At 37.6% G+C, this 26,957-nt stretch overlaps 1 protein-coding gene and 1 long non-coding RNA gene across 2 annotated transcripts in view; one reads left to right on the forward strand and one right to left on the reverse strand.

Moving 5' to 3' along the window:
* Window positions 1-26,722, forward strand: part of vipr1b (vasoactive intestinal peptide receptor 1b) — a 67,499-nt gene extending 40,777 nt beyond the window's left edge. Inside the window, exons 6-13 of the mRNA XM_030123788.1 lie at window positions 860-992; window positions 16,932-17,085; window positions 17,223-17,283; window positions 17,387-17,459; window positions 22,767-22,858; window positions 23,346-23,475; window positions 24,043-24,084; window positions 26,359-26,722. Of these exons, the coding sequence (XP_029979648.1) occupies window positions 860-992; window positions 16,932-17,085; window positions 17,223-17,283; window positions 17,387-17,459; window positions 22,767-22,858; window positions 23,346-23,475; window positions 24,043-24,084; window positions 26,359-26,550 (877 nt within the window). The 3' untranslated portion in view covers window positions 26,551-26,722. The remainder of the gene's footprint in view (window positions 1-859; window positions 993-16,931; window positions 17,086-17,222; window positions 17,284-17,386; window positions 17,460-22,766; window positions 22,859-23,345; window positions 23,476-24,042; window positions 24,085-26,358) is intronic.
* Window positions 6,902-8,734, reverse strand: LOC115411599 (uncharacterized). The gene is made up of 2 exons (XR_003934243.1): window positions 8,258-8,734; window positions 6,902-7,150 (listed from the first exon to the last, which is right to left on the reverse strand). It is a non-coding gene; the product is annotated as an uncharacterized LOC115411599 (long non-coding RNA).
* Window positions 26,723-26,957: the final 235 nt, after the last annotated feature.

Consider the following 26,957-nt stretch of genomic DNA (forward strand, 5'->3'; position numbering starts at 1 on the left):
ATATTCCACAACCTTATTTTTTCTTCTCAAAATTGGCCCCTTTTCTAGTAAACAAGGCTTTTTTTTTTACTTTTGAAAATTCATTTAAGGCTGTATAGATAGTGATGGGAATAGATCTCTCAACTACAAACAAACTTTGAAAAAAAAACCTTACCTCATGGGACTTTATATCACTTATTTTCTTTCATTGTACTCCCACAGCATGAAACTAGACTATGATTTCAGTCCAAGCGCCTTAAGTGTCTTTAAATTGGCCACAAGTCATCAGGTTTACACTACATTCACAGCTGAGCTAAATTTAATTAAATGGTACAATCAGCAGTGATGAGGAAATTTGGATAACACTTTAAGGCTTAAACAGCTGTTACAAAATGGTAACAAGGTTCTTGGGCTTGAGATGAAGTCACATTAAACTTGATTAAACCGGAATGAGCCCCTAGGGTGCACTGAGTGATTGGGAATGTGCTGCTCCAATTGCCAAATATTTTCCCTCCCAGGAAACAAATGCACCGGTGACATACAAACCAGACAGAACCGAGACACAACTGCTCATCTCTCCCTGAATGATAACGCAAAGTTCAGAATGCTTTTGTTAAACCATTTGCAAATCAGTGAGGTGTCTATTTAGCCACAGAAGACATTCATTGTACTGTAGAGTAGATCCTCCTACACTGTGACAAAGGGAACTGTGGGACTTAATTATGAGTTAATTTGTTCTGTGATTTGCTGCCACTGTAAGCTATTAACTCAGAGGACATCGGATGATCAGCATGAAGGCCCTGTTTTATCTCATTTAAGAGTGTGTTGGTTTTATCTTGTTCTTAATTCGGATTCTCGTGCCTCTCGCTGTGCATGCCAGGAAGCTCCACTGCACAAGGAACTACATCCACATGCATCTATTCGTGTCGTTTATCCTGAAGGCGATCGCTGTGTTCATCAAGGACGTGGTTCTCTACGAGGTCGGGGAGGTGGACAACTGCTCCTCAGGCTCCGTGAGTTAATTGTCCAAGACACTGTTTGATGTTGGTGTTTGGTTAAAGCACAGGCAATGATAAATGTCCTTGAACCTTAAAAATACATCTATAAGAGTCTCAGCAGGCTAACGTAACACTTAAGGCACGCAGAAGTGATCCAGAGCTTCATGGCTAATTACCCACATTAAGCCACCTAATGAGAGACCTCCAGATCTCAAGTGAGGTTGAAAAGATAGATTTCAGGAGTTCTGATGTTTGACAGATGACAAAGAAGGAATATAAGTCCATCTTTCTTATGACAAAATTAATGAACTATATACACTGTTGGCTCATGACTTTGATGTAAGAGATTTTCACCCTTAATTCCAAGGAAAGATGATTCCTATTCAGCTTTTTACATGATCCATAAAAATTCCTGTTCAAATTCAGTCATGCAAACTCTGATGAATAACACAATAGAATGCTGTTTATTACTTCAAAATACAGAAAAGTGCCCAGAGCTGCTTTATTCATTTTGCTCCTTTGTATCAAAATGAGATTTTTTTCCCAAATTTTTCAATCAGTGACTTATTCAGCATTTCTCCTTTTCATTGCCTCTACCACCTTCTTGAAAAGGCTGACAATGCGAAATTTCCACATACTGAAAAAGTCTTTCATAATGTCTGAAAGTAGGTGCGTTACTTTTTCCAAACAGAAATACAGCTTTTTCTTCTCAGCGTCTCTACCTCAGCCTCTCAGATTGCTGGTTGGTTACTTTGTGAAAAATATACAGAGCTGAAAAGGCAAGACGCTGCAGTAAAAATACATCTGAGATACATATTCAGAGCACGCTGTGTATGTCCAAAGAATGCTCTTAAGACCTGAATAATATCTTCATTCCCCATATAGCTTTGTCCCAAGATGTTGTCAAATCATTAAAAATAGTGCAACACAAGACTACATTCACAGTTTTTATGTAAAAACAAAAAAGAAAAGGAAAAATCTTCAACCAGGGGATTGTTTTAGTAAAGTTTCAGTAGTAATCTATGTCCATTTTAACATGTCTGAAATGCATATCACATGAGTGGGACACAGCTGGACACAGTAATTGTCACAAATTGCTTGAATAACAGCTCTCCTGCAGTGAATGTGTTTACTCACGGTGTGATAAAATGCAGACTTTGACTACCAAACAGCCGGTAGCAGAGACACCAAGGACAGAAATATGTGTAATTCAGTATCCTGTTGAATTAACAGCTTGTTGTCAACGCTGATGTCTTTGTTATAGCAATCCTGAGTCACATAGTGTGATCCTGAACTTAGTAGCGTGGACACAGTGTGTGTGCTTAGAGCTGTAGTGATTGTATAGTCTGCCCCCCTGGAAGTCCTCTGCAGGGGTCAGGGTGGTATATTTCAGTCACACAGTGGCAGGAGTGCATTCTCTTTTGTCTGTTATCTGTCCATAATGGCTTTAAAAGTCTCCTTCGCTTTCTGAAACAACCAAACCTTCTGAGCTGCAAACTACACCCTGAAAATGACAAGTTTATACAAAGCCACATATTTTGACATGCTGTTTTCTTTTGTCATTTTAATACCACAGTGCACTTCCTCACATGCACATGTTCCACCAGAAAAAACACTTCTCTCTCGACACTAATTGGGAATGGGCTCGGCACTACCCAGGAACTACCCAAAAATACCCAGATACATTTTACCCTGATTCCAGAACAATAGAGGAGGCCTGTTTACATCACTAGTAAAGCGATAACAAGTTTGAAGTGACATTATATATTGGAACACGTTGAATTTAAGTGTTTCGGTGCCAACAGGGAGCTTGGCTATAAAACCATAATGACAACTGCCTTAAATTTAATCATTGCAATAAGCCTTTTTATTTCGTCTGTAGAATTAATTCTAATTATACTGTAATTTGAAACACTTACAAAATGCCTGTGTTTGTTTTTACTTAATTTACTCAATGTTAATAGTTTTTGTCATTACAATTGTTTCAAATGTTGTACCTCTAGATTTCTTTTGTCATGTTCTGACCATAAATGATCATTTTCAGCCACAAGTAACATCTGATCGTTCAACTTTCACTCGGGAACCGGGTTGCTGTAAGGGGGAAAAAAGACAGAAAATAGTAGAAACCTATCACTATAAAAGAATGTTTACTTCCCATAGCACTAATCATCATATTTGTTTTTTGCGTTAGTTTTGGGGGGGTTTTTTTGGTAAAAAATAATAAAATCCCATCAGCCCCCACCCACTGCCTCCCCCCTCCTTATTTCAGATATGGTATGGTCCAGGTGCCAGCGCTCATAGTTGATGATAGTAAATATACTTCCATTCAAAAACTCAGACTATTTTTTATTTGTATATCAAGAAGCGGGGGGGGGGGGGGGTTCCTAATACTGTTATCATTTAAAAAAAAATATTGCATGAAATCATAGAATTTATTGTAAGCAGAATATTGATCCATGCCTGCACAGTGTTATATTTTTAGGGTTTGAATGGTTTGCAGCATTGAAGTGGGGGGGCCCAAGTGATATTTTTTTTCCACAGGGCCCAAAATCCCCGGTGACACCCCTGCTCGGGAATCAAAAACCTCCTTTAAACCAGGGATGTCATACTCATTTTAGTTCAGGGGCTACATACAGTCCAATATAATATCACACAGGCCAGACCAATAAAATAATAACAGTAAAAAAAAAAAAAAAGTAAAATTACATGATGAAAATGTGTGCATTTACAAATTATACTTTAAAAAATATAGCTTGAAATGTGGAGTTATTATTAGTAGATTGTTATGGTAATGTTTTACTAATCCAACCCACTTGAGACAAAAGTAGGGCTTTATTTGGCCCCTAAACTAAAATGATTAGTTGTTAATATCTTCAGTGTAATTTGTGCATTTCACAAATTCATCTCATTGGCTGAATTGGACTCTTTGGGCCGGTTTTGGTCCCCGGGCCACATGTTTGACACCCCTGGTTTAAACTGAAAAGAAATATTGATTCTCAAAGCTGCAGGTCTGATGTGTCCCAAGACTCCATCCATGTAACGTAGATCTGACTGTGAGACTAGTGATAGTGCTCCCCTAAACACAGAAATTCCTGGCCACATCAAACAGTAGTTGTTAAGTCTGCCTGCCTGCCTATTTATACCTCCCATTACACCAAACCACAATGTTTGGATGTCTCTCAGTCATGTCACCAATCTGGCCTCCCCACGTACAGCTGAACCATCAACCCAGGGGCCCCCAAGGCTACTGTTAGACCTGTACTATGATGTATGTGTTACAGTATGCAGCCGCATGGTGAGAGTGTATTTATTAGCGGGCTCTCTGGTTGGCTCCAGTGTGTTAATGGAAGCGCTGGGTTGACAGAAGCCAGCTGCTGTCATGGGAAAAGTCATTAAATAGACAGGGTTTGGCACAGGGGTGGTTGTTATGACCACAGCATTACAACACAGTACTACAGCCTTATAGATATACCGTAATGAAGCTTATAACAAATACATTATATAAAGAACTCCTGAGAGCATCGCTGTGTGTGTTCACTCTGTTATTCCAGCAGCTGAGGGTCTTATCACTCATCTGCATGCCAAATATGATGGGCGTAAAATAAAGCTCCAGCAAGCAATTTGTACTGATTTGCACACATCAGAACTAACGAAAAGGCTATCTGGGTTCATTTTCCTCTCTTCAGCGTGCCAAGTCTGAATTAGTTTATGCAAGCTACCGATTCTCTGTCTGGCAGCTGCTCCGAACATGAATCCCAATAACAGATGAAGACTTTGAATTCTAAAGTAAAAACTTGAGTCATACATTAAGAAATCGCACACAGGTTCTGTATGTTGATAGTTCAATCTACAAACTAGTAGCTACAGCTGATGTAAAAGGTACTCTAAGTAGCAAACTGAAGGAAGACTGGTGTGTTTTTGGGATCTATGATGATGATTAATGCTGGTTCTTCATTATAGAGAATATGACTTTTTTGCAGGAGTACACTTTTGTTCTTTTTTGTTTTTGTTCTATGTATTAACCCTTTAGCTGCCGCAGTTTTTTTTTTTTCTAAAAATATTCCATTTTGATTTCAAGATTTCAAACCTTTACTTACTTACTTACTAAACCAGCTCAGGACTATGCCTTTCAAACTTGATTTTCGTCTTCACTTTGAATAGAAACAGGCCCTGAAATGGTGTTACGATTGAAGGGGCACATATTCGCCATTTATTGGAGGGAGGTGGTAATAAGATTTGGCAACTTTATCTGGAGCTGTGGTCTGTTTCATTCAGTTATGTTGCTTGTTGCAATATTGCAGCTTTGGCACTTAAAGGGTTAATCTTCATGAACATCCAGGGCTGAGGTAACAGGAGCAGTATATCACAGTGTATTTTTCTGTTTTCTTTCAAGGAGTGAACTTGTTTGCTGTTGTTTCTGTTGTTGTCTCATTCACATCCACTCTCTTTTCTGTTGAAATCTTTACCCCTCCACTGTAATTCACTTTCCTCTGTCTATAATGTGCCTCAGCTCTTCCTAATCACACCCTGTCCCTTTCATCCTCATCCCAATTCATTCCATGTCTCACATCTAGAACATCTCCTAAAGTGCTCAATGCATTCGCTCTCACAGGGTCACTTTTAAATGGGTACTTTGTATTGATTTTTCCTGTCTCACTGATGCCCTCCTAAAACAGCCTCTACTGTAGCTCAGACCCACAGTGTGTTTTCCTGAAATGTGGAGTCTGGGAAAGATCTACACACTGCACTTGTCTATCTCAGCCCACCCAGAGCTTTAGGAACAAAAACCTTTTATGCTTTTTTATTTATATATATTTTATATTGTTCTTGTGTAACAAAGCCTCCACACGTTCTCCTACTGCAGTGAATGAATGAACTAAACCATCCTGATGGAGGTATTGTGCTGCTGTGTCCTCCTGATTATCTTATCCCACATGTTTCCTTTCAGTGCTCAACATCTGTGGATTTCTTTTTTGTTCCTTAATTGATGCAGTACCTCTTGGAACATTTACTACACTTCAATGATTGTGGGTTTTTTTTGTTTATACAGAGACAGAAGTATAATATGTTAGTACTGTATGGCTCTTTATGGGTCAATATAGTGCCTTATTTTGCATGACAATGTTCTACAACTACTGGGCCATTAATAAACAATTACAGCCTATTGATAATAAGGATGTTGTACACTGTAAAAAGAGTTTAGTTGAACCAACTTAAAAAAGTGTTTCAATTGGTAACAACTAATAAAATAAGTATTTTCAACTTATATTTTTTGGTTGAACCAAACTTATATTTTTAGTCAGATTAAAGCTAAATATTCATTCAATGTTTACTAATGTATTACTGTCTTTTAACTTAAAAAGATATATAAAATCTAATTAACATTTTTAGAAAGTTATACTTATAACTCAGCTGTATTCTAAAGTTAAATTTTACACAAAAACAACTTACTATTTTGGACTTTTTTCTAACAAAACCATTGTACATTCTAATGTGCATTTATACTTTAGTTCAACTTAATATTTTGCAATTTCCCCACTCTACATTCTAATTTAAACTTTTACATTAGATCACCTTGTTTTTTAACATTCATCTGCCAAATATACAACAGATAAGTTTATATACCATTTCCTACTAAATAATAGTATTTACAGAAAATAAGCATGAAAAGTGCTCTAAACCAGTGGTTCTCAAATTCTGGTACGTGTGCCACTAGTGGTATTTGGGCTTCTTCAGGTGGTACTTTGAGTCATTTCCATTTTGGACCATTATTTTGAAATTTTTGGGCATTCTGATTTATTTTGATCTAGCACCGAAAAAAAGATTGTACTTGGTGTGGAGTTTGAGAACCACAGTTCTAAACAGTATAAACTTGTTTGTAAGTGTACTAATCATGTGAAGACGTAAGATAAAGGTCGTAGCTGCTGCAAATTGTTTATTTGTAACAGTAACGTCAAATTATCTCACAACAGAACATTACAGTTGTACAGCCTCCATGACTATAATCACATGCAAGAGTTGCAGTTCAGTTCAGATTGCCCTGTGCCAGCAATAAACGATCCAATCTAAAGAAGAGAAAAAAAAAAAACAGGAGACTTCTGTCCTGTTACGTTCTGGAGGATTACAAAGTGCTTCTTTTTTCAAACTTCTTAAACACTTTCAGCTTTATAAAACTTTTAAACTTTTAAAACACTGAATGCACCAAGATGTAGACAAGTTTAAGATGAACCATTAATCTGCATTTAGCAATTTCTAAAGAGGATATGCACTTTTGAGGGCATTTTATAACTAGAAGCACTCGGAGAGCGCAGACCTCCGCCAAGGCTGATCAGTGCCCCCCGCCCCCCGTGGGCGCCCCCACGCCAAGGAGGTTATGTTTTTGCCAGGGTTTGTTTGTCTGTCCGTTAGTGTGCAACATAACTCAAAAAGTTATGGACAGATTTTGATGAAATTTTCAGGGTTTGTTGGAAATGGGATAAGGAAGAAATGATTAAATTTTGGTGGTGATCGGGGGTCACTGATCAGCCTTGGCGGAGGTCTGCGCCCCCCCCGTGGGCCCCCCCACCCCCGATCACCACCAAAATTTAATCATTTCTTCCTTATCCCATTTCCAACAAACCCTGAAAATTTCATCCAAATCTGTCCATAACTTTTTGAGTTATGTTGCACACTAATGGACAGACAAACAGACAGACAAACAAACCCTGGCAAAAACATAACCTCCTTGGCGGAGGTAAAAATCTAGCTCCATAAACACTGAAAGCACAGTTCCAGCAGGTAGCAAAAAGAAAAAACAAAAAAACAAACAAAAAAAAAAAAAAACTGGAAACTTTTATTCTGTTATGTTCTGAAGGATTATAAAGTGCTTCTTTTTACCTCCGCCAAGGAGATTATGTTTTTGCCAGGGTTTGTTTGTTTGTTTGTCTGTCCGTTAGTGTGCAACATAACTCAAAAAGTTATGGACAGATTTTGATGAAATTTTCAGGGTTTGTTGGAAATGGGATAAGGAAGAAATGATTAAATTTTGGTGGTGATCGGGGGTGGGGGGGCCCACGGGGGGGGCGCAGACCAGAAAATTTCATCAAAATCTGTCCATAACTTTTTTGAGTTATGTTGCACACTAACGGACAGACAAACAAACAAACCCTGGCAAAAACATAACCTCCTTGGCGTGGGGGGGGGGCCCACGGGGGGGCCACTGATCAGCCTTGGCGGAGGTCTGCGCTCTCCAAGTGCTTTTCTAGTCTCAAACTTTTTAAACACTGTCAACTTTATAAAACATTTTTTAACACTGAATGCAAAAATATGTACATAGGCTTAAGATGACCATTAATCTGCACTTTGCAGTTTTCCTAATAGTGTATGAACTTTTGGGGACATTTTCTGAGAATCTAGCTCCATAAAAACTTTCTGGAAAACCTCGAAAGTGTAACGGAGGCTTTTAGGGTAGGCAAGATTGAGAATGTAGATCAAGCCGAGCAGCAGGGCACAAGCAGATGGGACAGAGCTGAGTCCATTTAAGACTGTTACGCCTTCGATAACGATACCAATGTCCTCCGGAGGAAGTTCGACACATCCTTCTTGTCGAATGGAAAATACCGCCATGGTCACCTGCTCCAAATCAACCTGAAGGTCGTCTTCCCGACTGTCCTATAGAGAGCAGAAAACAATAGTGTTAGTCTTATGACATGCATTGGTATCCTACCAGTTGGAATTTAAACTTAACCCCTAAGTTTACATTGGGTCAATGCTTTTGAAAAAAATAACACTTTGGAGAAAAGAAAAAGTTACACGCTGTCATTGCTCCCAACCCCACCCTCCACCTGGACACTAGGTGTCCCTGTGTTTCTCTCTTTTTTTAAATGGGACAAAGCAGAGGTGGGTACATTTATGCTTTTTCAAAGTATCAATACTTTCAATACTTTTGCATTCATGTTTTTTTTTTTTTTTAAAGGAACAGTTCCACAGCACTGAGTTACATTTTGTGTTAATGCACTTTTCAGTCTCAACACTTAAATAAATGTCAAATGGCATTTGGTTTATGAATTTCGACATAGCTGTTTGCTTTTAACACATTTTTAAGGTGCATATATTACTTTTTATTGTAACTTGCTGTATTGGCCCCTGGACATTGCAATATGAATCAGATCGTGACAAAACTGTATCGTCCCAGCCCTACTGAATACATGGAGAAATCCTATTACTACAAAAATGAAAACAGTAATTTAAAGTACTACAAAATAGGTATTTCAAAAAAAACACTATTCTGACTAAAATACTAACACTTACCATCAATACAAGGAATCACCAACAATTACTTTGTCTGACATTATGTGATGTTTGCTCCAGCTTTTGCATGAGTGGATATTAAGATTTAACTTAACTGGCCAGTGACAAGTTGCCCGCCACTTAGGCCACAGCAATAAGCGTCATTTCCTTTCTAGTGTTTTTTACATTTCTATGGGCACCTTCAGAAACCCCCAGTGTCAAAAGTTTTGTCAAGTGCACTGCACAGAGGCCACACACTCGTAGAAAACAAGTCATGAGCGAGCAGATCAGAAGGACACACTAGCGCGTCTGTTCTATTGGAGCTTGTATTGAATCTGTTCGTCTGTGTATGTGTGTGGTTTAAGTGTGTGTGTGAAAAAACCTGAACTGCTTGTATATACATTTCTTTGTAGCATTTAACCCTCATTCAAGCGCCATACAAAACGGCCTATTTCTGTTTTTATCCCCTCCCCATTTGTTGTTGCACATTGAAGCTTCACTTTGAAACCTTGTTAAGATCAATCAATGCACAAAGAACTTTTTCCCTTTTTCCACTGGTCTTAAATGTTTGATTGGAACTGTAGGTTCAAAGCAGGTTTTCCTCTGTTGAAGCTATAATTGATGATTTTTTTTTTTTTCCAATAATTGGTGGAAACACTTTGTTTTTCTCACAAAAGTGCAAAAATGATTATTATATTAAAGTAATAAGTTAAAAAATAAAGTTAGTTTCAGCTGGATCACACAAGTGATTGGTTCTCCAAAATGTCACTCATTGAGTCAACCTGCTACAAATTGCCGTCGTACGTCCTCATGTCATGTTTGGCGTTTTGCGCATGCACACGTTGGTCCAGAAATGGTGCCAGCACAGCCAGTGCGGTCCCTGAGCGCCGCTATGGTCCCTTGTTGGGTGATACTGTAAAAATAAGTGAGTGAGGTCGGTAACAGAGAAGGTGAACGGAGCTCTGTTTGCTGAGGAAAGCATGAGCACGCGCCTCAGGGCCCACGCACACACGCCGACCCCGAAAAGTAGAGCAGGTAGGAGGGTTCCGAAACAAACTTTATTTTTTAACTTGTTTTTTAAATATAATAATCACTTATGCAATTTTCTAGGTGAGAAAAAAGTGCTGCCACCAGTTTTTGAAAAAAAAAAAAAAGTAAATTATACCTTTTAACTATTGCAGATAGGAACTAATTCTGTGGCAAAGGCAAGGCAAATTTATTTATAGGGCACAATTCATACATAAGGCAATTCAAAGTGCTGTACAGTTACATAAAAACACAAGAGGCAGGCTGTGAGGAAAAAAATGTTACCTACCACAAACTCCTTGACAAGATCACGAGTATCCTCCCCAAGAACAATGATAAGGGCCTTTAGGAGACATTCTCTCTTCAGATTGATGTCTTTGGCCTGAAGTATAAATAAAAGAATTAATATCAAGCAGTAATTTGACAATAAGACTATCCTTGGAGAAGGGGTCAATTATGATTACAGGGAAGAACTCTTTCTCACATTATGCAATTGTGCTTAAGTGTAATAAAATTAAAAAAAAAAAAAAAGTTTTTCCAGTGAAACTCATGGATGGTATTGTGCTGAGGTCTCTGTGGGTCAGTGATATCCATCCTAGACTCCTGTGGCAATTAGTTTGCCACGTAAGTCCAATTAAAGGAAAATTGCTGTTCCACATTATTATGCAATGCACCATTTTCAAGCAATATAGGAAAAAATGCTGAAAAGCATGAAATAATTTTAAATGGCATTTTAATGCCACTCTAATATCCAAGTTCAATATTTTTAATGCCAATTTAAAGTTTTGTAACCAATTAGGACACATATTAAATGGTGACTATTTGGATAATGAAAAGTAAATTGGACACAACTGGCAACTTTTGAGCAAAAATGTAAACAAAATTATGGAAATTTGCAAAAAAAAACAAAAAACAAAAAAAAAAAACCTGCAAAAGTACCGTTGACAGTGTTTTGAATCATAAATTTAATATTTTTCACATAATTTATACTGTAAATAAAGTCAAAGGAAATGGAGATTTAATGCCTGCAGTGTTAAATCAGGACTGAATCAGGACTAAAGCAGCTAATTACCCGATCAAACGTGTGTAGGATGGGAGAGATTTTGTCCCCTGCAGTTCCTCTCTTGGATCTTGCCAATGCCAACAGTCTGCTGGAGTAGTGGTCAAGTTGTTCAAAAAACTTGGACTCGAGAGGGAGGGCCACAACCCTGTGGAACTCTTCATTAACCTGAGGCAAAAGGTGTGTTAACGTACAAATTTGACAACTGCCAAACTAAGCGGTTATAAAAGAGCTCCGAACTAGCAATAGGTCCGAACTAGCAATAGCTCCGAAGTAGCAATACCTCCGAACTCGTAGTAGCTCCGAACTAGCATTAGCTCCGAGTGCCGCAAAACCGTAGCCACCAAAACTAGCAGTGCCACAAATTTGTTTCACGAGATACATATCGTGCAGCTCTAATTTGAAACCTAAATCAGGTTGGTTTATTGTCTGGGGAGAGCGCCAGCATCGTTAACGCAGCGACATAAAATGCATAAAATAAACCAATTTAGAACGCGGTAGCAAGATATCCATTTATCCACACAACCTTTCACAGTGCAAAGAAAACAGCAAGTCGTCTAGAATAAAAGTTATACTATTTTAACAAACTCACCTACGTTGTTTATGTCCAAACTGACTACTCCGGTAATCGCGTCTCTTCGGCTGCAGAGTGAAGTGGGGGAGGGAAGGAATACAGAGGAAAGAGGCGGCAAAACACGGTGCATTATGGGTGTTGGAGTTTTCCAACTCAATGCATGGCCGTTTTAAACGGCAGAATCCTTGAATTAATGCCTAACTTCTTAAAATTATAAATGCGATATCAAAACTCTGTTTTTTTTATAACATAAAAGAATGTAGAATTTTGATATGTTAAAGGAAAAACTTACCAAAATATGTAAAAAACCGATGATATTCACAAGTAGGGTTTCAGAGGGCGCGGAGATCATGCGTCACACACTTGGCGCACATTTGACTGCATGACACCACACGCTGGGAAAGAACTTAATTTTGAACTTTGGATCAAAGTAATAAATCACTTTGGTATTAAGTCAAGCATTTTTAAGTTGTTTGAAACCACATATTACCTTTGCAGTCAGAACATGAGAAATTTACTTTGCCTTTGTGTAAATTTGTACCTTGCTTCAACTGGGGCCTAAATACGCTTTTTACAGTGTACATGAATTATGATCATCATATACTTTACTTAATATAGGTTTTGTAAGATCATAGTGCCACAATAACAGGCCTGTCACAGTAGAGACATTTTAGCTGATGAGTGTGTCATAACAATAACTGCAATAAGCAATTTAAATGTCTTTTTCTACTCACATTTTGCTATTTTAGTAAAAAAAAATGACAATGTTTAGGTTAAAGGTTAACTTGCTTTATCCAATCCAATCCACTTTATTTATATTGCACATTTAAACAACAATGTTTCCAAAGTGCTGCACATAGAATTGTAAAAACAATAAAACAAATAAAAGAAAATATACTAAAAACTAATTAATAAGTACAAAAACTAAAACAATGCTATAAATAAAACAATAAAATCAAATTGTTAAAAGTAATAAAATACATAAAAGACACAGAGGACCACACAACCTACACAGAGTTAAAAGCCAGAGAGTAAAAGTGGGTTTTAAGACAAGACCCAAAACACTTCACTGTGGGGTTGGTTGGACATGGGGGGGCAGGGTGCACCAGAGTCTGGGGCCAACCACCGAGAAATCCCTGTTCGCCCTGGTTTTAAGTTTATTATCCCCTTACGGAAAATCTGTCTTTTCTACCCTTCCTAATTCATACACACACAATACCTAGTATCAGCAGTAGCACATAACACACACACACACACACACACACACACACACACACACACGCACACACACACACACACACACACACACACACACACACACACACACACAAACACACACACAAACATTAAGAGCAGTAATAGTAATATTTAAGTCATTGCATTTATACACATCAATAGAAAGCCAAGTCCTACTACTTATAGCTGTGTATTTCGGAAAATGATTAGCAACAAGTCATTCTTTCATCCCCTTTATATTATGCCCTCATTTACATATATGATATTTCTCATTTAACCCTTTAGAGGGCACTCATTGAAATACTCTGAAATTCAAAATTTTAACCTTAGTGTGTTAGTCTTCCTCCCCCTGCCATAAAATATCTCAGCAGCTCTTGCTAAAACGTAAACACATGCAATAAAACAACTGTTATAAGGTTGTAAACAGACAAAGATGACCCATATTCAATATTTACAGCTTCAAAATTTCTATAAAATCTCTCTGAATCACTGTATATTCTTATAAAAACCAAACAGAATATAATACAGATACATTTAGGGATGAGAATCTTTAAGAATTTAACGATTCCGATTCCATTATCGATATTACTTATCGATCCGATTCCTTATCGATTCTCTTATCGATTCTCATTGGGTGAGGGAATAAAAGAGTACAAACGGGCGTGTTTGCATTAACTGTCTTTTATATTTCCATCTCTGCACAGAAAATATAACATATACAGTATGTACAAATAATAATAACAGATGACACCGGGCAGGGTTCGGGGGGGGGGGGGCACAGTGAAAGTGAAACTAAAGACTCTTTACTAATTCCTCTATTGCCGCATTTCTACGACGTGGAACCAGTTCAACTCGGCTCGGCTTTTCTCCTGTTGTTGTGCACCTCATTTCCTTTCCCTTCTTACCTTTGGAAACTTGTATTTGAGGAGTTACGACGTTTGTTGCCCACACTGGAACAGGCCTGGCGTTCACTCTGCTGCTACATTCACAAGCGCCACTAAGTAGTGTATCAAATACGTGACATTCCTGTAAATGAGTCACATGCTGTGGACAAGTTTTTGAGCATATTGGAGGGATTCCACCCTTTTGAAGACATGGAAGCTTTGACAGTGCTCCAAGTAAGTGGACCTGGTGTCGTCTTTTTAGACCGTTTCTGCCTCAACACCATGTTGGCTACGTTCTGACCAAAACAATGCAGCGTACGTGTGATGTCATCGCGCATGCACAATGAAGGCGGAATCGATAAGCAGAATCTTCTCAAAAAGAACCGGTTCTCGATTCCCATCCCTAGATACATTACTCATAATTATGAATTGGTTTTTTTTGTCGCCACAGAATGAGGCATTTTTACCTACAGAGTACTCATGTTGCGCTGCCATGTTTCTACAGAAGCTCAGGCTGAACCTCTTTCCATATTATAGTGGATGCCATCCAATACTCTTACCTACAGTATGGACAGGAACTATTATCCTTTCTGCCAAAAAGGCCAGAACATCCAAACACTGGCTTTAGAAATGGCACTTCACATTTTTCATGTTTGTTTGTACATTTTTCACATTTTAGTAGCCATTGTAGAAAGGAAGGTAAACAAGGAATATCTATTTGGTAGCATTCTGCCACTTTATCGATGCCATGACCATTACCCACTGAACACACCTTTATACATGTATTTTTGAGTTATGTTATAGAGTGAGTTATAGTATAGACCTGCAGAAGGTGAAAACAGAGGAAAAAAACCTATCCTCTCCACTTCTGCCCTCTCTGTCCACACCAAAACACTGAATATAAATATTATTGACCAGGTGTCGTCTCATGCTGTGTTGAAAAGGTGAATCTTCTTTTGAAGCTTCAGGAGTTGATCCTCAGAGTACAACAGTAGAGTCACGGTCTGGTTTCAGCTGATGAAATCTGACCATTGCAGTGAACATGTATCACATATTTAATCTTTTACCAGTCTGAAAACACCCATGATTAGACAACATCTGAGAGTCTAGGGCAGGGGTGTTAAACATACAGGCTGTATTTTAGACACCCCTGCCCTAGACGCTCAGATGTTGTCTATGATGTGGGCTAAACCAGCCTAAAGATACACTGAAGATATTAGCAGATAATAGTAAAAGGTGTCAAAATCTTTGTAGTTAAGGGGCTACATAAAGAACAATTTGATCTCAAGTGGATCAGACCACCACAATACCTATAAATACAACCTATAAATGATAATTCCAAGTTTTTATCTTTGTTTTAGTACAAAAAAGTAAAATTACATGAATATTTGTACATTTACAAACAATCTTTTCACAAAAAAATGAGAACAACCTGAAAAAAATATGTATAACCTCAAATGTCTTTATATATATATATATATATATATATATATATATATATATATATAGATAGATAGATAGATATAGATATAGATATAGATATAGATATATATATGTCATAATGTCTCAACATTCTGCCTGTTACTAAATGTTTTGTGTATTTGTAGATCCACTATGATCTGTAAGTTCTAATGCACATGTTTAAATGATAAACTGATGCTAAATGTTAAAATTGCACTCACTTTTATTCAACAAGATTTCAGGTTGTTCATGGTGCCTGGCCAGGTCCCATAAAATTTTTAAAAATACATGCTCAATACAATTTCGATTGAATTAATTCGTTCTTGCTTTGACAGACGTAAGAACAACCAATCATAATTAAGTAGCGCTGCACCAAAACAATCACGCCAGAGACACGTCAAGTTAGGTTGACGCACACTTTTTTCATATAAACTATAATATTTATATGCACTCTCATTATTTACTACAAATACAATTATTACTAAATATGATATCTCCTAATCATGATAGTCTGTGTTAATTAATTAATCTATTACAAATAAGCAATACACAATAATATTTTATGCATTCTTCTATACTATATTATACATCCTTTTAAATGCACGCATTGAAGAAGACATTTTTAAGTTTTGATCCAGATTAAAATAGGTTGAAAGAATAGAATGATTATGCATGAATAAGTGTTTTATAATGACTTAATAAGGAGCCAATATTCTCCTAATGTATGTTACTAAGTAACTAGATACTTACATGTTATTACTGATTACATTTTGCTCTATAGCCCTAAGGTGTACGACTATCCACTACCAATGTAAACTACATTTTACACAGAATACAGGATGAAAAAGGTTATTACATTCTGTCCATAAGATTAAGTTTAAGATTTATGGCTGCCGATGATGATTGTTGTAATTCACGACAAATTCCCACAGAGGCACAGGTCCCAATCGTACACTTCTCATGTTCCTACTGACATTTCACTAGGGCACCAAACACACACACACACACACGCACACACACACACATACACACACACACAAAATAAAAAATATTATTAGAAACATTTGAGGAAACAGGGTAGCTGTAAAAAATCACCTGAGCCTTAGCCTGTTATCTTGTAGGACAGGGCTGATTACACTCTTTGTCCTTGTTGTGCTCACGTGAAATGACTCTAGTACATTAATGTGTGTGTCCATGTGCTCAGATCAATCACGACGCGAAAGGGAATTGTTTTATTAAGTGTTAAAGTTTAAAGGTAGACACTCTAAATCAAAAGACGCAGAAATCAATACGGGTGCTCTTCCATTTTCCTGAATCCATTTCTGCTGAGAAATTACACTGGCATATCTTCATTGATATTTTGTCTGTGTTCAGTATTTATCCTCGTGCATCTTGGGGGAGATCACTGTGAGATTTATGCCTTTGTGTCTTGTGTTTACTGCCAGGTTGGCTGCAAAGCGGTAATTGTGTTCTTCCAGTACTGTATAATGGCCAGTTTCTTCTGGCTGCTGGTCGAAGGACTCTATCTTCATGCATTGTTGGCTGTCTCTTTCTTCTCTGAGAGGAAGTACTTCTGGGCTTACATCCTGATTGGCTGGGGTGAGAAAGTCACATTTTTCCACCTTTATGTGTCTGCTCTCTTGGTTTAAGGAGCATCGGGTTGTGACCCCTGATGTTGAGGCTCAGTAATAATAACATTTGTGTCGACTTCTGTGTATTTTTCTTCTTGCCTTAAGGAGGTCCAACTATTTTCATCACAGCCTGGAGCATCGCAAAAGCCTATTATAATGACGTTGGGTAAGAAAAAGACAGAAGAAGTGCAAGACTAAGGTCCAGTATAACATACTTCTGTCTGTTTTTGTGCTGCTGTCATTTGTGATATTGTTTTGTTTCTTAACAGGTGTTGGGATATTATAGAAAACACTGATGTGTTCTGGTGGATCATTAAAACTCCTATTTTGGCATCAATCCTGGTGAGTTTCCACACCATTAGATCAAAATTTATTCACCTTAAACTGCTGACACTTTCACGGCAAAGTCTTTAATCCTAAAATAATCATCACTGTGAGAAAATGGTCTGTGTCAGTCATCATCAGTTCACTCAGTTTTCATGCTGAATGTCAACCTTTGAGGTATTCAAAGGTTGGTTCGACCTCAAACAGGCAATGTTTCTTTCGCTTTGGAAAGTTGTCGGGCAAAATATTCTCAATCAGGATTTTTTCTTTTTTTTGTTGACAGGTTGACGGGTCATCAGCCTAACTATTCTCTCCAGTCCCTCTATAGCTGTTTCAGCTCACATTCACTGAAGTAGAGTAGTGTCATGTATTTAAAAAAAAAAATCACTCCAGTGGTGATCAAACACGCAAAAAATTACTAAATGTCTCATGCACACGATTCAACCTTTCATGTGTTTCAGGGGGAAAGCGACTGATCTGACTTGGCAGTGTATGTGTATGTGAGAGAAAAGTGGAAATAAGTGTACATTTGTGACTCAGTGAGAAATGTAAACACCTTTAGAAAGGTGTGAAAAATAGGGGAAAGCACAGTTCAACAAGCATGAGTGGATGGGTGAATAGGAGAGAAGATATGGTGGGGTGGGGTATAGAAGGTTATAGAGGTTACATTTGACCCCTACGAAGCACTTTATTTCACACTTTCTTTTTTCTATGACGTTTCTCCAGAAGACCAGTGACGTACTTATGTGGTTTACTGTGTGATGGCGTGACTGTGTTAAATGCACATTGTGTCTATTATTCCTGCACTTAGCACCACATCACACCATTATTTTGAAGACAAACCTATGACTTACCAAGTTATTACCTTCGCCAAGGAGGTTATGTTTTTGTCGGCATTGGTTTGTTTGTCTGTTTGTCTGTCTGTTTGTGTGCAAGATAACTCAAAAAGTTATGGGCGGATTTGGATGAAAATTTCAGGAAATGTTGATACTGGCAGAAGGAACAAATGATTAAATTTTGGTGGTGATCGGAGGTGGGGGGGCCATGGGGGCCCACTGATCCGCCTTGGCGGAGGTCTGCACTGTCGTTTCTAGAAAAGCACTCGGAGAGCGCAGACCTTCACCAAGGCGGATCAGTGGGCCCCCGTGGCCCCCCCACCTCCGATCACCACCAAAATGTAATCATTTGTTCCTTGTGCCAGTATCAATATTTCCTGAAATTTTCATCCAAATCCGGGGCACTGCTCTGCCTTGGCGAAGGTCTGCACTCTCAAAGTGCTTCTAGTATTTGGTATGGTTTTATACCCACTCATGTTACTGACCTGTTGCCACTTCACCTAATTATTTCCAAAGTGTTGCGCTGTTTATTACTTTTATTTTGCCTTTTGCTGCTCTTATCCTAACTTTTTGGAGATGTGTTACTGCCATAAAAATGACCTTACTTGGAGGTTAAAACTATTTTTTTCCAACTTCCAAGTGAATTTTTCTGTACATTTAACCTTTACTATGTGATTTATCTCCATTTTGCTTTTTCAGCAGAATCCATTATTTTCCTACAGTTATTTTACTAACTGTGTTGATGTTAAGAAAATCTCTGAGTTATTATATCAGAACTGACAATACTGAAGAAAAACGGACATTTTCTGCAAAATGTATCATTAACTGAAAGTAAAAACAAGCACCTACAACTACTGTCATATATAAAACTACTTGATTTTATTAGTGAATCAGTGTTGCAAAAGATGATGGTGTTTCCACATTCGTTACGGAGCCTTGACTGTTCAAATAAGACAGATCTGATGCCACTGGAAAACTGAGAAACTCCATTTTAGAATTAGTGGTTCACAAGTTTTTGAACATTTTAGATGAGTAGATGTTTTTGGTCCACAGTGGCGGTTCAGGTCAGTAAGGGTTGAAAACAAAAGGGCAAACAGGGACTGTTGTAAAAAATAATGAATCACCAGGGTTCAGTAAGTAACTAGTGCTAAAATACAACAGCCAGAAACAAGTCCGAGGCACTCTGGTACAGGGGTAAAAGTCCTTTATTGCTATTGCTGATGTGTTTTCAAATACAGAGAATCTATGTCAGGCCCTGTCACTGCTACTTTTTGAGCGGTCCTTTCTGATCTTTGTTTTTCATGCGTTCCAGTCCTGTCCCTGAGGAACACCTGATTCCTTTATACCCATTTGTATTATGGGATTTTTGACCGAATAAAGCACCTACTACCATTTTTTTTTTTAAAATTACCTATTTTTTTTATTAAAATAGTACATTTAGTCACTGTAAACCTTTGCTATACTTTCTATAATCTATTGAATGAAATATGGGTTAATGATATTCGCAAATCATTGCATTCCTTTGTTTTTTAAACTTTATTTTGCAGTTTTTCATTAACAAGCATACAACTTACAAACAGATAGACAAACTGACACAAAAAGAAATGTACCCCCCCAAGGCTCTTAAACAAAAAATAAAATTGAATAAACAAAAAAAAAAAAAAACAATTACAAGAACAAATACAAAAAATACTCAGACAGGAACCTCTCATCATATCATGGGTGAATTGATGTTTTGAGCGTATTGTAAATAATTATAACCATCAAGATGTATCATTGAAAAGGAAAATCTTCAAATTCTACAAATTCTATAAAGGGACTCCAAGTCAGGGTGAATTTTTTTTTTAGCTTTACATATTTTGTGTCTCAGTTTCTCTGAGGTAAGAAAGACAGTACATCCCTCAACCACTTCAGAAATGATGGTGTTGAATTTGATTTCCAATTAAAAAGTATGAGTCTACATGCAAGCAGGGAAGCAAATGCTAAAGCGTTTGTAAGTTTGAGACTTTGCAGCCTGGGGGTGGTACACAGATGCAATAGTCTGACCATAGATTCTGGAAAATACATCAAAAATCTGTCTCCAGTAGTTGTTGAGGGAGGTGCATGACCAGAATATGTGTCCTATTGTGGTGGGTACAAATGCAAATCATTGCATTCTTAGTTGAATTACACTTTACACAATGTCCCAGTTTTTTTGGAATTCATGTTATACAGTGTTGTTTCCTCAAAGTCAACATAGTGTTCATTTTCTGCACTTTTACAGTATGGCCCGGGACAATTTGTTTTCTCAGTCAAATTCTGAAGCCAAGATATTTTAAATAGGACATTAATTAATAGGAGATTAATCTTTAATTTGTGTTTCAGAAAGCAGGGAGAGGTTTTTTTTTTTTTTTTTAATTTTACAGCAGCTATTTATGGAGGAAAAACATCACAATGCAGTGTCCTATATTACCCAAGACAGTAAAATATAGCAGCAGCCATGAAAATTTTATTAAAACTGAAAATGACAAGAACATTGAGGACCTAGAAGATTTCATTTCTAACATTTACAACCTTTTTTCTACAGATATGGGTTAAACATTACTCGAATCAACCTCAATAGATTGAAGCTTTCAGGATTAGTGCAAAATCTTTTCATTTCATTTTTAACTTAATTATAAAAATTTATTATATTTCAAGCTAAAAAAAAAGTCTTTTTTTAAAGGTCATTTCAAGTCAAGTTTGACCTGAATCAGAGGAAGCTATGAGACAAAACTTTACTGCAGTTACAACATTATCTGTGTTTGCTTCAGCTGATTTTCAGATACACTGTGACACTGTTAAAGTGATCACTCCTCCATTACTAACACGTGTTGAAGCCTGTCCGCTGTTACTTGGCAGCGGTTGTTGACAAAGCAGTTCTATCTGTGTTAATTCACATTAGGTCCAGGATCAGCATCCATGGCAAATCAGTTCACTCTGTCTCTTTCGCTCCGAAGCAGCTGAGTGATGTTTGGAAGTGCATCATGATGTATTGCTGGTTCAGAGGTCCAACACAAATTAACAATTTAGAAATGCTCGTTTTCCCACAGGGCAGAGCCACAGTCCTGCCAGAGCAAGATTAAATTCAGCATGATGCTTCTGTTATGAGCTACATTTTTCAGACTTTCCTCTATGAGATAAAATACTGAAAAGATGCTGAATAGACGCAGTAATGGCAGTATTTGTCTGTTTAATGTGCATCTCCAATATAGGAATGTCATACTGTAAACATATACTACTACCCTTATAGTTAAATAATTTTGTTTTCAGACATATTCCTTTTTAATTCCTATTTATACACATCAGTAATCACCTTTGACCAGGTGCAATGATTACATACTGAGTCCCAGTTACACTTTGTCTATCAAGAATAAATCACATTGTCGTAATCATTCCAGAAGAAGCGCAAAATTGTATCACTAACTAAATGTAACACCAAGCATCTACAACTACCGTCATTTATCAAACTACAGGGGTTTTACTGGTGAGTCAGTGTTGCAAAAGATGACAGTGTTTCCCATGTGGATGCTGCTGAGAAGCTGAGAAAGTGTATTTTGCCTGAATCTAAATGTACTGTAGTAAATATAATGTAATGTAGGATTAGTGGCTCAAGAGTTTTTGAACATTTTAGATCAATAGATGCTTTGGCTTTTTTTGGTGGTGGTTGTTTGGATGTTTAAGGGTTAAAAACAAGAGTAAAAAGCACTGACATCATTAATGTTAAATAAGTAACAAGTGCAAAAATACAACAGCCAGAAACAAGTATGAAGCACTTTTTCTACCAAGAATAAATCACTTTATCAGAATCATGTCATGAAAAGAGGTAAAAATGTGTTATTCCAACCAAGGTTATACTGTAATAGCTTTGGACTTTTCATTATAATTTAGTTTTATTTAATTTTGACTTTTTTTTCTCCAATTCAGTTAGTTTAATTAGTTTTTAGAGCAGGTCTGCTAGTTTTTACTTTAGTTTTTTCATATCTTTTAACTCTCTCGCTGTCGTATTCAAAGAAATCCCATACAGGACTCTGCTGCTTTCGCCCAACTTTAGTCTCCATGTCGCAGAAGCAGACTCTAAACGACGAGTGACGATAAGTGACAGACCATGAAGTGCCACATGGTGCCGCCACCTAAAATAAATCGATTTCATATCAATCCGTCATTGACAAAGATGAAAACAAAGGGAATTTTATCCATCATTTTTATGTGTTTTAGTTCATTTTGTAAGCACACAATACAGTTTCAGTTAGTTATCGTTTTTTTTAAATATAGTTTTCATTTATTTCCAGTTTATGAAAATGTTCTTTAAGTTCTAGTTTTCGTCATTTCGTTAGTTTTCGTTAACAACAATAGCCTTGATTCCAGCTTTGTAGGCAACAGAATGAGATCAACTGAACATTTCTAATAATAAATTTGCATGATAAAAAACCCAGTGCTGTTCTCACATATGTGAACATTCACTCCACAGATGAACTTTATTCTATTCATCTGCATCATTCGAATACTGCGCCAGAAGATCAACTGCCCAGATATTGGAAGAAATGAATCCAACCAGTATTCGTGAGTATAATTCTATGTCTTTTTCTGGCTCACTAACATAAGATAAAATGCGGCTGATATCATTTCTGTCTACATTTTGGTTCATGTTCCGTGAAAGACTGTGAAACCAAGATTCTCACAAACACATTTACAGTCAGTCTAAATGGTTAAATCCTTGTAGACTGGAAGAAAAGGACGCCTTTGCTGTAGCATGTGATTCTAGTGTTCCCTCAGCAGCTGCTTCACACTGTGATATAGTGCTCTCTCTGTGTGTTAAACTGATTTTTTGCGGTGATGGAGAGCTCCTCATAAGTCGGCCATAATGTGTGAGCTATTTTCCCGCAGACACTTTTAACAGTATTTTTTTCCATCTCTGGTCCTCTGAGCTGGAATGTAAAATGAAAAGTACGATGGAGTTGCATTTCATTATTGGCATATATGGAGACAGGCTGAAAATTGGTTTCACTGGAGGGAGAAAAATGAATCTGGTTTTGCTTTGTTGTTTCAGGAGGCTGGCGAAATCGACACTGCTATTGATTCCTCTTTTTGGAATCAATTTCATCGTTTTTGCGTTTATCCCAGAGCAAGTGAAGACGGAGCTACGACTCGTATTTGACTTGATTCTGGGTTCCTTTCAGGTATAATATGCCCAAAGCCTATAATGTGTATGAAAATGTTTATATTAAAACTAAAAAATACATATTTCAATTTACACTTCATGCAACTAGATTTATATGAAATCTTTTAATACTGAAATTAGATATTTGTTTGTTTTAAAAATGAAACACATTCATAGAAGTATCTGTGACCTGTAAGTGTTTCTACTGAAGAAAACCTTATAGAACACTGTGGCAAGACTCCGGATATTATTCTAGTTGAATCAGTCACAGTGTTACTGTTTTAAGCCTGGTGCTATTTCAGTTCATCACATAATGAGGACTGATGGAGAGGGCAGCCAGACGGCACAGCTGCATTGTGGGACGCCTTGGAAACCAAGGAAACCTACTCAGTACTCCTCCCTCCCCCTTGTTTCTTCTATAAACTCCCTGTTACGCAGCATACATTGTTTCTTATCAGTCTGACATATGTGTAATGTTTTTGTACATCCCATGAATACCTCACATAGAGAAGATAAACACATTTAATGGGACATTTCAACATGACACAAATATTTTCTCTGTCTTATCTGTTTTCTTTCCATTTAGGGCTTTGTTGTAGCTGTCCTTTACTGCTTCCTCAATGGAGAGGTAGGTGCCTCTTACTGTGACATAAACACACTTTGATTGTAGTTCTTAGTGAATGTACTATATGTGTAGATTCATTCTGACATGCTCCTGAAAGGTGGATGGAGCTGTGAGTCACCAGTGCCTGGACGTCCTCTCGCCATATTTTTGGGTTTGTGCCTTCAGGGTGGGAGGGCTGTAAAAAGCATCAGTCATTTTAGCTCAGAGCCATTCAGTGATGTCTGCAGAGACTCTCTGTGGGCAGATAAGTTATGTTCCCACTGCTGGGCCAGATTGAATCACAGAGATGGGCTAGATGGCAAAGCTTGACACTATGCAGACTGAATTTTAATCTGGAGTAATTTTAAGGTGTCCTTTGTTAAATGCGAAGCCTTGGTGATGGCATATGATTTAACATCCATCATTTACATTATGTTTTACACAGGGGATAAGGACCTCAGCTCCGAAGTGAAGCCTTTTTAGATGTGTCGTAATACCACTGTATTAACACTGATGGACACTAGATGTTGGCCCTGGTTTCTGTAGACTAACTTTGAATTTATCTCTAAAATGATACTAAATAAATATTTTTTTAGGGTCTCATTCTTGTCATTTGTAGCCTCTAATAAGTGTTCAGGTGGTAAAATATTATTCCATTAATAAGACAGAAATCTATAATGCCTTTAATTGACAGGTGTGTCTAACCACCTGCTTAATTCAGACTTTCAAAGTTTCTTTTACTTGAATAATTAATTTTTTCCTCAACAATGGTAAATAACTTTTGTCAGGTAAATGCTTGATGAAATTTACTCTTCTACAGTGTCAGTAAGCTAACGTTTGGCATTAGATCATCCCAGGGTTTCTCAGCCTTTTTTGAACCACACCCCACTAACGGCATCATGAGCCTTCTGCCCCCCCCATGCCCAAAAAGATTATTGGGACCTGGGGTGGTACATAATTCTAAAAGTAACATGATGGACCTATATGGGGAGGACATGGTGGGTTTTATAGCTCTGTAGATAAAGTGAGAAAGTGAACAGTGAGCTCCACTCACCTTATCACTGACTACCTGTTGCCCCTCAAAAACAAATTTGCGACCGGTCTGGACGATATGTTTGATTGTGCCAGTATCAACATTTCCTGAAAATTTCATCCAAATCCTTCCATAACTTTTTGAGTTAAATTGCTAACAGACAAACCCCGATGAAAACATAACCTCCTCCGGTGGAGGTAAAAATGAGGCCAGCTGAATATACTGAATGACCAGATTTGGACATCAGTGGATTTTTTTTCTTCCTTGATGGCACAACAATGCCAGAGAATCTTTGAGAATATTTGGGATGTGATGCAGAAGACAGTGATCTGACCTTCCCATCATCAATACAAAATCTTGGCTGTAAACTAGTGTGACAAAAAAAAAGTGACGTTTATTGTGACGCTGCATGAGCATTGCTGGGCGTAAAGCACCAGGGTAAGTTAAAAAAAAAAAAACACAGGTCAACGAAGTAGGTTGATTTTCTTGTGTGAAATGTTGTGAAGAGTTTTTCCCAGGAAAAAGTGGAAACCTATATTTCTACTGTGAATTTATCACTTGGAAGAAGACATTTTGGAGGAAGGAAGTTTTTGCATAAGAACTGAAGGTAACTCACTGAAATGGAAACTCCTGTGCCAAACTTTATATCAGGCAATGCAGTTAAAGTCTTCAAACATAAATGAAGGTGCACTGTCAAAGTAATACATTTGACCAAAGCCCAAATATCACATTTTAACTCTGTGTCCTCAGAGGTGGCAACTGAAGAAAACTACAATTTATTTTAAACCACTGGTATAACATATTAAAGTAACAAGTGTAAAACCTGCCAATCTGAGAGGGAAAACCCATCTGCATAGATCCCCTGCTTCGTCTCATCTTCATGAGGCGATACTAATGTTCCGTCTACTTTCATCTCACAGAAGGTCTCTTTCCACGTTACTTCATTCTCCTCTCACTGGTTCAGTTTGAATGAAAACTAATCTTTGTGTTGGAGCTTATTTTCCATATGCTGTTAGTTGTAAAATTTCATGGGCATGCTTAAGTCGCCATGTTATCTGCCTGCTTGTCTTCTCTTTAATGTAAAATGTATAACATCTTTTTACACCTATGTTTTTATCTCCACGGAAAGAATTATATGCTTCGATGCTTTCTTTAACTCACTATCACTGACATATTTTTTGTGGGTGAATGGAGGGAATATGATGTGATATATTTAGAATTCTAGAGATGACAGCTAACCTGTTCTTTTATGGGATTTGCGGCAGGTCCAAGGAGAGATCAAGAGGAAGTGGCGGAGGTGGCACCTGCAGCGATACATGGGCTCTGACACCAAATACCAGCACCCGTCGATTGGTAGCAGCAACAACTTTAGCACCCAGATCACAATGTTGACACGATGCAGCCCGAAAACACGCAGGGGTTCGTCGTCCTGTCACGAAGACTTGTCCTGCATATGACTCACACTTTAAGTGATACAGACTTACGTGCCACATGGATTACTCTCATGCCAAACATTAGGCAAAAAGACACAGCTCTGTGTTAGCTTAAAAGAGAGCACATGCACGCTTGAAACATGTGTTGCTTAAGTATGAAGTGGTCAAAGCAGAGTGATAAAAACAGAGAAGGTATAAAAAAGACTTTGCACACTTTCTTTAAAAAAACACTAGTAAGAATGACACAAGTGCATCGCTTTACAGGCACTTTGGCACATTTGAATGAGGACCATTCAGCTTTTTACCACTTTGTCTTTCATGACTCAGTGCACATGTAAAATTGAATTCTTGAGTTATGTCATTCTGGATCATCTAGTCAATCATTATTAAGTTTCCTGTGTGCACAGACACTAAGGGATCCAAATGAGAAC

This window comes from Sphaeramia orbicularis, chromosome 20, assembly GCF_902148855.1.
Source record: "Sphaeramia orbicularis chromosome 20, fSphaOr1.1, whole genome shotgun sequence".
NCBI classification, from domain to species: domain Eukaryota; kingdom Metazoa; phylum Chordata; class Actinopteri; order Kurtiformes; family Apogonidae; genus Sphaeramia; species Sphaeramia orbicularis.